We start from the raw sequence: 13,090 nt of genomic DNA on the forward strand, positions 1-13,090 counted from the left end.
CTACAGTGTATCACGCGCAAACATATATTGTTTGTTATTGCAAACATTAAGGAAACTATAAAAGAGTGCAGCCATATTTTGATACCCTGCTCGCTACATCTTCCCAAGTTGCATCCAAAACGTCAAACCGCCTCTTTTTTTCCCACTTTAATACTACTGCCTTTTCGTAGGGGTTCCGGGTGTACTTTGTGATTGATACAATTCAACCCCCAATGTGTTCCTAGGAAATTAAATGGATAAAAATATGGAGTTCTTGTTAAAAAAAAAGAAAAAAAAAAAGGTAAATCCATTAGAATCGATTGGACCCATATGCATGCAACATTAAGCTGGAGAAAAGGGCATTCTTATATTTAGGATATCAATTTCATCATCATAACAAAATGATTGAAAAACATTTATATATGGAGCTAGATATATAAGGGAATCGATCATGAAAGAGATAGTCAAAAACTAATGAAAGAAAGTGTTAAGGTACTACAGAGTAAAAACAATTTCTAAGCAATTGATGAAATATTTATTATAGTAAATTTGCTGGAATTAATAATTCTGACACCAATTTTTTTCCCCTAGACCCCCCTAAAATCTACACACCTTCACATGTGCCTATATTAATTAGCTTGACTCTTCAAACAAAAAGCCAGAACCAGAAACTTGAAGGGGATCCATGCCTCGGCCTCTCATTGGTAGGTTTTAGAGAAGCCTGAAACCATTGGAGGATAAACAAAGGAGTTCATTTCTGATCCCCAACTTCCACTATCTGCAGAAGTGCTACTAGTACCACCGCCTGTATTAGTAGTAGTAGTAGTAGTACTACCATTGACCATGTCTACTCCATAAAAGCTCTCCGAACCATCAATCTGTGAGCTGCTGCTATAGATCAGTTGGCTTAGTTCAGCTTGTAGACTCTCAAGCCCTTGAAACATGGTTGAACCACACCCATCTTCCTCATACTGTGTGCTTGCCAATTGTTGATCATAATTAGCAAATACTTGATCTTGCAGCGGCGCAGAGGAAATATCAACCATGGGATTGGGATAGTGAAATTCTGTGGTTGTGGTAGTTTGACTTTGAGTGGAAAATCTTCCACCAAGTTTGATCAGCAAATTCTTAATGGCGGTTTGATCTTCATAATTTTTGAGTTGTGGGTTGTAGTAATTACTCGGATTCACCACCGGTGGCGAAAATGATGCTCCAGGAAGCTGATGATCCTGCCAATAGGGTAGTGTTTGGTTCACAAGAAACCCAGGAAGAACATGAAAACTCTCGGTTTCTCTCTTGATCTCTTGCTTTATTAGGTTGTTGTTTGCTCGCCGAGCTTGAGCTTGCTCTCTGCGCTGCTTTCCGAGTAGCTTCTTCTTCAGCCTCGTGTTCCAGTAGTTCTTTATATCATTATCAGTCCGTCCTGGTAACTGTGATGCGATGATAGACCACCTACATGTATGAAAAAATTTATGCCAAACAACTTTGTTCTTTGTTTCACTTTGATTTCAAGAAAAAGAAATCAAATTTTCAACATATCTTAGGATCCAGAATCACCTTATATCAGGCAATAAACTTATTTATTGACCAATATAAGTTGATTCTAAACCACAAAAATTTCCTAGATTAGAGACTCACCATATATATATATATGATGTGTATGTATATATGTTTATGTACCTGCTTCCGATGCTTATGTAGAGGCTGCAAATAATGTTATCTTCTTCCTCCGAGAAGCCGCCATGTTTGATATTTGGGCGGAGATAATTCAACCACCTAAGACGACAGCTTTTCCCACATCTTTTAAGGCCTGATCAGGTTTCATACATACATACAATGTTAATAATTGATAAACTGAGAGAATAATTAGATTAAATTGGATTAGTGGTATAGATTTTTTCTTAAAATGTTTTACCTATCTTCTGAGGCAAAGCAATCCAGTTACCACCAGTACCGTGCTCTTCAATGTAAGCTTTGAGTTTGGCATCTTCTTCAGGCGACCATGGACCTTTCTTGACGTTGGCTTTGTCACAGCAAGGAGCTCTCCCCATTTTTGTTTCTGGGTTTGTTGTTGTTGTTGTGAGACTCTAGTTAGATAGCCGCTGTGTTTGTTACCCACTTGATTATACCAATAATGATAACGTTAATTTATATATATATATATTTATATATATAAGATAGAAAAAGAGAGAGAGAGAGAGAGCATAATAGCTGGAGGAGAAGAAACATGGAAAGGGTCACAGAATTTCAAAAAGGTGAATTGGAAAAAAAAAAGATGAGGCTTTATGGTATTAAAATATTGAAGAAATTGGAAATGCCAGAACAGTAAGACCAGGGTTTTCTCATTGTCTTTCTTAGTTCAGAATCTACAATATAATCTTTCTTTATATCATATGTTACTATTGTTAATTATCCTTTAAAAAATTGTATTGAACAGTTATTACATATCAAATATGAAAAATAAATAAATAAACAAAGGTCCTAATTCTATGTGGTTGATGATGCATGATCAAGAAACGAGTGGACTACTTCCTATGTGGATGATGATTGCATGATCAAGAAATGAGTGGATCCACCATCGAAGGTGATAGCTTAGAGGAAAGAAATCCCTCAACCTTCACACATGCGAATTTGAAAGTTGAGATTCGAGTCTTGGCAAACTTTTTTATTATTTCAGATGATTTTATACCGCAATGTCATATGGCGCAGAACTACAGCTTGATGCCTATGATATTACAATATGCATCTTTTTTCTTTCATAATAATAATAAAAATAAAAAATAAAAAATAAAAAATAAAAAAAGGAAATGAGTGGACCCCAACTAGAAGAGTTCATTGTGATCATCAAGCATCACCATGGTTGAATGCTTCCTTCACTTGGTTCATGGACTAGGAATGTTTCTTCTATTATATTAGACATTGTATACATATGATGATAGCATACCAACGTGCTATGTAAGAATCACTACGAAGTAAGCCAAGTTGCAAAACCAAAATTTTTTTTATTAAAATTAATCCTTTTTTACATCAAATTATATATATGAACATGTTCTTGTGAATTATGGCGTAATTAAACTCGTAATTTAGTTTATTAACTAATATAACCAGTTTTAGATGGGGTGGATAACCAAATCACCACTGAATAGAGAGAAACTAAACTGTATGCGGTTGAAAATTATGATGGAAAGTTTTTCAAATTAAAGCGACAATAATAGATGGCTTTGTACAACTAAACAAAATACCCGAAAAGAAAGATTTTTAATTTTAATTAAAAAAAAGTTGGTAAAAAAATTTACGGATGGGACCAATTATACAAACGACACATGCCACTTTGGAGACCCCAAAAATAAAAATCGAAGACTTTTTATATTAGCAGTCACAAACAAAAGAAGCCCACTGTCACGTCTGTTACGTCACCAAATTAGACCTTATTGCCTACTAGTTATGCTTTTTTATTCAAAATTCAGAATGTGATTTTAATTGTTAGTAAAATGTCTAAGCAAATGCTCTCGATAGGAACAGAAGAAATTAATATTAGCAAAGAAATGAAATTATAAGAAATATGAAAGTTGGTGCACCAAAAGAAAATGGTGACTGACTTGACTTAACATGAAAGGGGTATAAGTCAAAGATTGCATTAAAAAAGAAATTAGTGGTTGATTTTTCACTCCGTTTAGATTTGTCCTTGGAATTTCTTTCACTGCATTTGCTGTCATATATTTCTCTGCTTCATAAAGTAAATAAAAGTTCTTTGGGAAAATACAAGTACAATACTTTTCAAAAAACGAGAGAAGGAATTGGTCTACTTGGTAGGCCACACTCTCTCTCTCTCTCTCTCTCTCATAAAAGGTAAATGCTTCCCCTTCTTATTTTGTGTGTGCAATCAGCTTGGACCTACATGGGTTTGAAAGAGTCTTCATTTGACAGTGTTAAAAATGGCCAATACAGCTCAAGCCCATGATCGAATTCTTTTTCTTTTGTTCGCCGTAAATATGCAGAAAGATATTTGAATCGGTGAAATACTTCCATCAAAAAAAAAAAATCAAAAGAAGGGTGAAATACATGTACCGTGGCGACTGACTTTTATAGAATGCCTGAATGGGTTTCTTGTATAAATTAATTTGACCATAAATTCGAGTTAAATTATTGTCATCTAAAATGTCTATAAGAATGATCTACACGAGTACTTGCATTCACATTGTTTTTCTTTTTTCTTTTTTTTTTCTTTTTTTTTTTTTGTGTGTTTTGTTACGTATGTATGTTTTAAAAATATTACATGGTGGAGTTTCTTGAAGTGAAAATAGGGAAACTTTAAAACCCAAATTAGCTTGCTTTAAAACCAAGATATAGGTGAGAATTCAACCATTGAAAAGTAGAGCAGCGAATAAAATGGATGCATCGAAAAGTTTTTAGAATAGAAGATTCTGATTGAATCGTAACCTAACACCCAACAGTAGCTACTGATGACATGTCAAAATAATCTCTTTAATGTGTCATTAAATGCATATCCTTTCAATCCACCGATTATCAGTTAATTTCTTTTATATATATATATATCAAAATCAATGAGTGATAATTAAGTTCGACAAAAGACCATGATATAAGAAGTTTGAACTATAAAATTTAATTTCTATGGCAGTGATAATCTAATAATATTGTCTAATTTTATATAATATAAGAAATTAAAATTGAATCATAAAGTAATTTCATAGAAACTTCGTCACAAATAGTTAATTTCCTAGAAATTATGGTCCTGTACTTATTTAATTTTTAGGCGTTTATAGTCTTTTTAAGACTGGAAGCAGCTTTCATTTCAGTGTTGACATGTTAGACACCATGTAAGGAAAATTGGGTTATTTCACACATTTCAAGGAGAATTAACCTATAAGAGTACTAGACGTGAAATTTGGAATAGAAGAGAAAAAAAAAATGCATTTAAATAAAATCTGTTAATAACTCAAATATGACGTTGAAAATTTATGAACATCTAGAAGAACCCGAAAGATCAACAGTGTGAAAGACTTGTTTAACTTGTGTTCACCAGTGGAACCATTTAAATTGTAGTCCAAGTCCAAGAATTTTCAAAAGCAAGCGCACATCATGTCTTAGCCACAGTCAAAACATGTTATCTTTTTATATAATTGGGGAAAAAGGATTTCAGCAAATCAAAACTTAGGAGTTATGAGGAGTTATTATCAATTAAACTATCCTTAAGGAAGTCACAGCACATATATAAATAATACATATTAAAAAGGAAATACCCATATGATGTCCATCTAAGGACTGAAAAAGTACTCAAAAGTTGGCTATTATATATATATATATACATAAATATGTATGCATTTTATTCATAGTAGAATGTTCCGATGTGCAAAGAAATCACCCTTGAAATTATTCAACACGATTTCGTGTCGTGATTTTGTTGTTTAGAAAACCGTAGGAAACTCTATTTCTAAGAATTAATTAATATTCAGGGAATTAAAATACTAGTAACCAAATATTGATAATTTCAGCACACTCAATTAAAGAAAATCGAAAGCAAAACAACGTAATTTCGCTTCATCTGCCCACAAATTATGTTTTACCTTCATCAAAGGAAAAAAGTTACAATGTTCTTCTTTGGTTTAATAACATTTTCCACCGCTACACATGGACGGTTTCAAACCCAGATACGGCTCCTTGAAATAAAAGCAAACCAGAACGACCGTAAAGAAATTTTCCCAAATTTTTTCTTTTTTCCTTTTTTTTTTTTTTTTTTAATACTGTGAATTGATGTTATGTAAGCGTGACAATGACTGAGGTGATCTTGTTGTCAGAGACCAATGGAGGAAGCAATCCGTAAATGACTGCTACAAATTCCCTAACAGAAGAAAGTAATTGAATCTTTTCTATCTCTTCAACTTTCCTTTCCATCAAAAAGTAAAGCCGGCAACGCGGTTTCTTTCTTCTTCATGGTTCTTTTTTTGTTTTTTTAAGGTAAAAAAGTACTGAAAAAGTGAGGAGGAAAAAAAAATAAATAAAAAGTGCAGCGGCTTCAGAAGCCAGAAAACCATGAATAAGGACAAAGAGGCTGATAAATCTGAACGAATATTTTAATATTAACTTTTTGACGTATTAAGGTAATGGGTGTCATATTAGTTTGCATAAAAGATGGTAAATTTTGTATTATCTTTATCAGACTGTTTCAAACTAGTACTACTTCTGTGGGATATTGCGTCCTGAGAAGCATTCTAGATGTAAGACCTTTTCTTTTTTCTTTTTCCTCAAAATGGTTTAATGGCGGCCAAGCAAAATGGCACAGACAAAAATGCCTCCAGGAAATGGTGGTTCCCAAACTGAACATTGTGGGGTTGGGGCAAATAGCTTGGAGAGTTATCCGTACATTAAAATTTTCTAACTTTAATAAAACACAAGTTTGATGAAGATGAGAAGGATAAAATTCACTTCATAAGTCATAATACTTGAATCCTGGAAAACTTTTAATCATGGTGTTTTTTTTTTTCTATTTTTTTTTTTTAAGAAATAGAACATTTTTTTATGTACCCTTGAAGCACATCCACTCTGCTTCCCTTTACAGTCGTAGAATTCTAATTAAAATGTTGGATTGTTCATACATAAGTTTTTTTTTGTTTTTTTTTTTAGCAACTACAGTAAAACTTTGGAAGCCAAATATAAAACACATGTATGTAGTTGTTCTCTTATATATATATTGGTCTAGAATCATCCTGTCAGCGGTAAGAGATCACTAATCCTAGACAAATTAGAATTCCCCGATAAGAGAAAAATCATACATGTATGTATTATAGAAACTTTTTTTGATTTGCATGTTCACTGTAATTTGTTGATAATACCACGTCAATAAATGTTTTAGCGCAGTATTAAAATTAAATGATTTTAGTAGCCACTCAAACTCTGAAGACAATTAAACCCTTTTAATAAAATAGTTTACCCCAAAAATAAAAGACAACTAAACCTTTTTTAAGTTTATATACTCTTTTTCCCAAAAAAGAATAAAAATAAAAAAAAAGGGTTCATATTTTCCTTTCTCCCTAATGCGCATCAGAGCAAATTATGCCTAAAGCCAAATCATGAGTAAATACGTAATGGCCTAAAGGATAGTGTTACATTAACAGATCCTGTCAACCATTTAGATTGTCAACCAATTATCCATAGGCAGTGACCGGTGCAATATTTTTTAGACCATTGTGTTGCAATAACTTAACAGCACACTCAACATTTTTAACGTCAAATATGAAATACATGTTTAAGAATTATCTACAAATCTCTGAAACCAAACTAAATAAATTCGTAGCAGTGGGAGGATGGATAGATCTCACGGTACAAACTCGAATTTCCTCCTCTGAATACCTACCTCAGTTCAAGAGTCCAATTCATTGTGTCCTCTGTGATGCCCATTTGCAATCTGGTAAGCCCAGAATATAGCTGTTGAGAAACAACGCCAATACCATCATTTCCATAGGACACCCTACACAAGGAAAAGATTAGAATAAGATCCTTCAGCAGTGCTACCAGCATAGATGCTCCCACATACATAACCAATGAATGACACAGTCGGTGCAGAACTTCAAACCAAGTCATTCTTTGTCAGACAAATGAACCATTGGCACTGAGCCATGAGCTCAACTTTTTTCCTAGTTTCATAGAAGATAAGACATACACCACTTATTGTTCATAGCCCATGATTCGGAAAAAATGCTACATAAAGAGAGTCAAGATTGTTTTACTATTATAAGGAAAAATGTATTCCTTTATGTTCAAGGTCAAAGATAGCCATCCAAATTTTCCATTCTGTTCATGCACAGTGAAAAATTGGCTCTAAATGCATTCCACCAAGATATAAATAGTCTACCTTTTACCACGATAAGTAATGCTGCCAACAGGTGATAAAACCACGGCTGTCCCTGTACAAAAAACTTCATCTGCTTCAAGTAGTTCATCCACAGTCACCTGGCGCTCCTCAACCTGCACATTATTAGATGAACAGTGTGAAATGAAGTAATTGAAGAACAGATTTTATACCAAGGCCATGCAGACAAATTAAACGATACAGAAACTAAAGGACCAGAGCAATTCATCTTGGTAAACACTCCCAAAGTTATATCCTCGTTATGAAATATAAAAGGAACTTGGTCATGATTGCATGGCGTTATTCACCAGCATATTAGCTACAAAATAATTAATAGTCAATCTTTGATAGTATCCCAAATTCAACTAGACCATTGGCAGTGAGGTCTAATTGTAGGTGGAAAACTTTGGATATTATCTCTAAATTGATCTCGATCATTAAATGGTAGTGAAAAAATAGAAGAGGGTGAACAGGGGAGGACATGAAATGAAACGGTGCTGTGTCAAGTATTACTGTAGGTTCATGCAACATTGTAAGAATGTATTTGAAGAAGAATTCACTATGCATGATAACTTTACGGGAAGCTGAGAAATTATGAACAGGTACCTGGAACACCAAAGGATAGCCTTGTAGAAGTGGAAACAATGTAACAGAATGAGAAACACTCAAAATTCTTATGCATCACATCTTCAAGCCACTTTAAGAGATTGTCACTATCAAGTTTCTCCTAGCTTACCGAACATGGGGGAAGAAAAAGAATACAAACACACTGACAGACATATTTATATATATATATATATATATAAATGCAAATATAACATGACTTCTCAGCGGAAGAGACCCCCGTTAAGTAATATATGCATGAAAGAAAATATTTATAAAACCAAAGACATTAACATTTCCCACAATCTTACACTAGAAATCTTGCACTTGTAAGCATAGCCTGAATTTTGCAAACTATAAATTCTAAATTATACAACAATCTATGAATTTTTTTCATGAGATAATCTACCATATGGGCAGGAAGTAGATGGTATCCATTATACTAGATGATCAAGTGACATAACTGACTGGCCTAGACATCCCAAAGAGGCCTATATGCAAAAAACCACATATTTACTAACACAATAATTGCACAAAAATATGGGGTTGATCTGCATATATTAAGGCATATGCTTAGATTACCAGTAGGCATATAATTTTCAATCTTCTATATTTCATGTTTATACTTCAAGCAAGTAAGATTAAGATAATCATGGCTTGATATTGGAATTTTCAGTAAGGTAACTCTGAAGAAAATTTCAATAATAAATGAACTATTAAATATCAAGTTAAATAACAAACTCAACATCTAAGACCAGACATTGGTCAATTGTCTCCATTAAATCAAATGAGTACCTGGAATCCTTGACTACGAGCAACATCAATGATACTCTTCCGAGTAATACCAGGTAATATTGTCCCTTTTATTGCAGGAGTAGAGATAATGTTATCCTACAAACAGATAAAAAAGAAAAAAGAGATCATATTAGCTGAAAGTATCAGTAATGGGCATAATACTAAACCTAAATTTTGGTTCATCTGTAAGGCAGAATTTTAGTTCTTAACATATGTTTAGTATACAACACAGAGTAACTTGGGAGCATATTTGCTGTCATCTTCAGAAGCAGTAGGAACTTGTTTTGTATTGATAACATCACTGGACAGATAACAAAAACAGCTACAGCAGTGACAAGTGTAGCTAAAGAGGTATCACAGGGCAGGGAGGTAAGAATGATCATTGTGGAAAGATGGCAAGCCAAGGGTACCCTCAAATTGCCTGGGCCGTGACTGAGTAAACCCAATCGTTAATTGCTTGCACCGGTAAGCATGTTTCTTCATAGAACTAAGACCTATAAGCTATATTATGATCCATCCAGTTGTTTATTCCAGAAAATAAATTATAACAATTTAAAGAGAATCTATTAAGTTACTATTCTTCTTCCGTGACAATCTGGGATGACACAATTCTTGAGTGTAAAATAAACATCCTTATTAAAAGAATAGTCATATTACCTTCACAACAAAAATGTTACAAGATGAAACCTCCTCCAGATATTTTTTGTGTACACAATCAAGGTACAGAACATCTGAATAGCCTAGTGCTTTTGCAGCAGATTGTGCCTTTAAAACCTAAAAACAATAATTCAAAAGATGCAAACAGATAAGTAAGCAACTAAATTAGAATAAATAGATAAATAAATAAAAATTTAGTCTCAAAAACTGTGTATACAAACAGAGATCCCGAAATTAGTATATTAACACAGCCAAATAAGGCTTTATTCTGTCATTGAGTCAAATACACAAAGTTAAAAATTTAAAGACAGCCAAATTAGGCTCTATTCTGTCAGAGTCAAATACATAAAGTTAAAAATTTAAATTTCCCAGAAACCCCGAAAAAAAAAAAAAGTTATATACACACACACACACACACACATATATATTCTGTCAGCCCATTGACCAGATCTTACGAAATGGCTCTGAAAAAAATTCCATTCATTATGTCAGATGAAAATCTAGAGTCAGAAGAAGAATGCTCCAAATTCTCAATACACTAAGAAATTACAGCCCATAGTAGAGAAAAAACAACAGGAAAAATAATTGAAACAAGTAAAAGCATAAAATTGAATTCAGCCAAGACTTAAATAGATAACCAAGAAAGCACAGGGAGTATCTCACTGCAGCATAATTTCCGATAGTCTTTACACCTCCAGTACCACCAGGAGTTGCACGATGCAATTCATGCTCAACAATTAGATTTATTGGTGCTAAACCTTCCTGTCAAAAGATAAATAAATATATGTGATTGTAGAATCACCCAGCAAGCCAACAAGACACATCATTAGACTACAATTCAAGTCAGTGACCATGGACCTTACAACTGAAATGATACTTGATAGTAATATGCAAGCAAAGACAACAAACCTTAAAATAGTTTCCAACAGGCGAAACATAAATCAGAAATGTGTACTCAGGAGCAGGTGCCAGACCAAGAACTGCTCCACTTCCCATTAACAATGGCCTGATATACAAGGAACCTTTACCAAAAGGAGGCACCTGAAAGGAGATATTAACAACTTGCTTATCTTATAACTTAGATATCACAAACAAAAAGGACACTGCAACATTTAGGTTACACATTACCCAACGTTTGTTTGCTAAGACAGTAGCCTTTACAGCTTCTACAAATTGTTCAACAGTTGGTGATGGCATGCACATGCGTTCTGCACCCAACCTCATCCGTAATGCATTTTCCTCAGGACGAAACAACAGTATATTACCATCTTCCTTCCTGTAGGCTTTCAGACCTTCAAATAGACCCTACACAAATAGGAATAAGTAAGTAATGTGGAGGCAAGGGGAGGAGACAATATAATTAAGGCTAGGCAACTGATATAAAACTAAAAAATATTATAAGTAAATTAAAATTGGGCAACTAATAATTAAGAGTATGGTAACATTCTCTGAGGATAAGTTAATTCACTGAAATCCAAAAGTTACCGTCAAAAATAGCCAAGAAAAGAAATAAAATCAAAATAGATGTCAGGGACGCCAGAGACTAAATCAGACCCTAAAGGATAATTTAACTTGAAGAGATTCTAGGACAAATTAAAACAACAACAACAACAAAAACAATAGTTTATAATGATTATAGAGTAGTAACAGTAACTTGAGGCTCATAATCAACAAGTAAATCAAATTTTAACATTGAAACAGTGAGTATGTAGTGATCTAACCTGCCCGTAGTTTAAAATTCCAGCAGAGGGACTCAATTCAATTTTGCCAAATCTCTGTAATTCACCATTTGAAAAATTTCCACCTTTAGTACATTTCATGATATACATGTAATCCGTAGGTTGAAATCCAAATCCAAGGTTGTCCCAGTCTATATCCGCTAATTCATCTGTTTGAATGCTGTATTTCCATAATTGCAAACACATAAAAACAAAAAATTCAACCAACAAAAGATACCACTATCAAAACTACATTTCTCAACTAAAATTTCTACAAATATAATCATTAATACCCCATTTTCATCTACTAGGATGCTATTCCACCATAACAGAATGTTATAACGGTAAAAAATTTTAAGAATTACCATTACCAAAATATTACTATTTTCGTTTTGAACTTTTCACAATTTTAATCATCATTCCACTATAGATCAAAAACGTCTTCCGTACATAAAACAAGAAAGCGAAATCAAAATCGAAAAATTAGTAGGAATTTTAACCTGTATGTATCGGATAATGTGGCATGGCGGCGAATAGAATAAGACAGCGGTTGACGAGTAGAAGCAAGAGAACTCAGCGTTTGGTTCTGCAACTGCAAAAAGGCATATGGAAATCCACAGTGCCAAAAAAAAAATACTTAAAAATTTTGCGAACAAACAAATACCTTAAGCGAAAGAGCAGAGAAATTGGTTTTGGTGGAGAAGAAGGGAGGTAGAAGAACAAAGGAATGACGGGAGGGGCAGAGAAGGTAATTTGGTTGAAGCCCTGCCAAAACGGCGCCGCTCTCCATCTCCCTCACTACTTCTTCTTCTTCTTCTTCTTCTTCTTCTCCTCTGTATGTGCTGAGGTGAAAATGGCAAAACTTGGAAGGCTCTAATAAATAGTAATATTAAATACAAAGCTCTATAAACAACAGGGACGGCTGACTAAGGTACGAAACTATGTATAGACTCTGTCCTTTTTTAACCTAAAAAGATTTACCCACCAACACCCACCTCCACTGGTTATTCTTATTATTATTATATTATTTCTATTAATTTCAAGTACTAATTTGGAATTAACTTTTCTTTGTTTGTTTTTTTTAATCGGATTCCTGCTGACCACGAGATTGGTCGTGTATATACGGCTCTCTACTCCTTAGCCAGCGCAAGATTATAATTATTTACTTTTTAGGACAGCGTTTTTCCCTTAAAAATATTTTTTCGTTTTTGGTGAGAAATTTCAATTTTCAGTTTAAGCATATATAAAAAGTCTGACCAGTTTTGTTTTTCCCCCTTTTTTTTTTTTTTTTTTTTTTTAGTCGATTGGTCATTCAGTCGACTGGTCAAGCATGCTTTTGTTGATCGCCCCAGTCAAGTATGTTATTACATAGCTATTTGTGGTAATTTTTAATATGAAATTGATTGTAACAATTTTTAAAAATAAATTAATCAGCCCTGATATTTTTATAAAAATCTTACATAAAAGTCGT

At 33.5% G+C, this 13,090-nt stretch overlaps 2 protein-coding genes across 3 annotated transcripts; both read right to left on the reverse strand.

Annotated features, from left to right (window-relative positions):
* Positions 1-433: 433 nt before the first annotated feature.
* LOC107425014 (transcription factor RAX3) lies at positions 434-2,396 on the reverse strand. Its single transcript, XM_016034941.4, has 3 exons — positions 1,895-2,396; positions 1,660-1,789; positions 434-1,431 (listed from the first exon to the last, which is right to left on the reverse strand). The coding sequence occupies exons 1-3, from the start codon at positions 2,028-2,030 to the stop codon at positions 678-680; spliced, it is 1,020 nt and encodes a 339-aa protein (XP_015890427.1). The 5' UTR covers positions 2,031-2,396; the 3' UTR covers positions 434-677.
* A 4,687-nt stretch (positions 2,397-7,083) lies between these two features.
* Positions 7,084-12,565, reverse strand: LOC107425030 (branched-chain amino acid aminotransferase 2, chloroplastic-like). Of its 2 annotated transcripts, none has more exons than XM_016034958.4 (10): positions 12,284-12,565; positions 12,120-12,205; positions 11,623-11,800; positions 11,030-11,206; positions 10,811-10,942; positions 10,565-10,663; positions 9,902-10,018; positions 9,245-9,340; positions 7,850-7,962; positions 7,084-7,465 (listed from the first exon to the last, which is right to left on the reverse strand). In XM_016034958.4, exons 1-10 carry the CDS (start codon positions 12,407-12,409, stop codon positions 7,348-7,350), a joined length of 1,242 nt encoding a protein of 413 aa, XP_015890444.3. In that variant the 5' UTR covers positions 12,410-12,565; the 3' UTR covers positions 7,084-7,347. The 2 variants fall into 2 exon arrangements, with proteins under 2 accessions (XP_015890444.3, XP_015890443.3); XM_016034957.4 differs by having other exon boundaries at positions 12,120-12,211; positions 12,284-12,560.
* Positions 12,566-13,090: the final 525 nt, after the last annotated feature.

This window comes from Ziziphus jujuba, chromosome 7 (genome assembly GCF_031755915.1).
Source record: "Ziziphus jujuba cultivar Dongzao chromosome 7, ASM3175591v1".
Lineage (NCBI taxonomy): Eukaryota > Viridiplantae > Streptophyta > Magnoliopsida > Rosales > Rhamnaceae > Ziziphus > Ziziphus jujuba.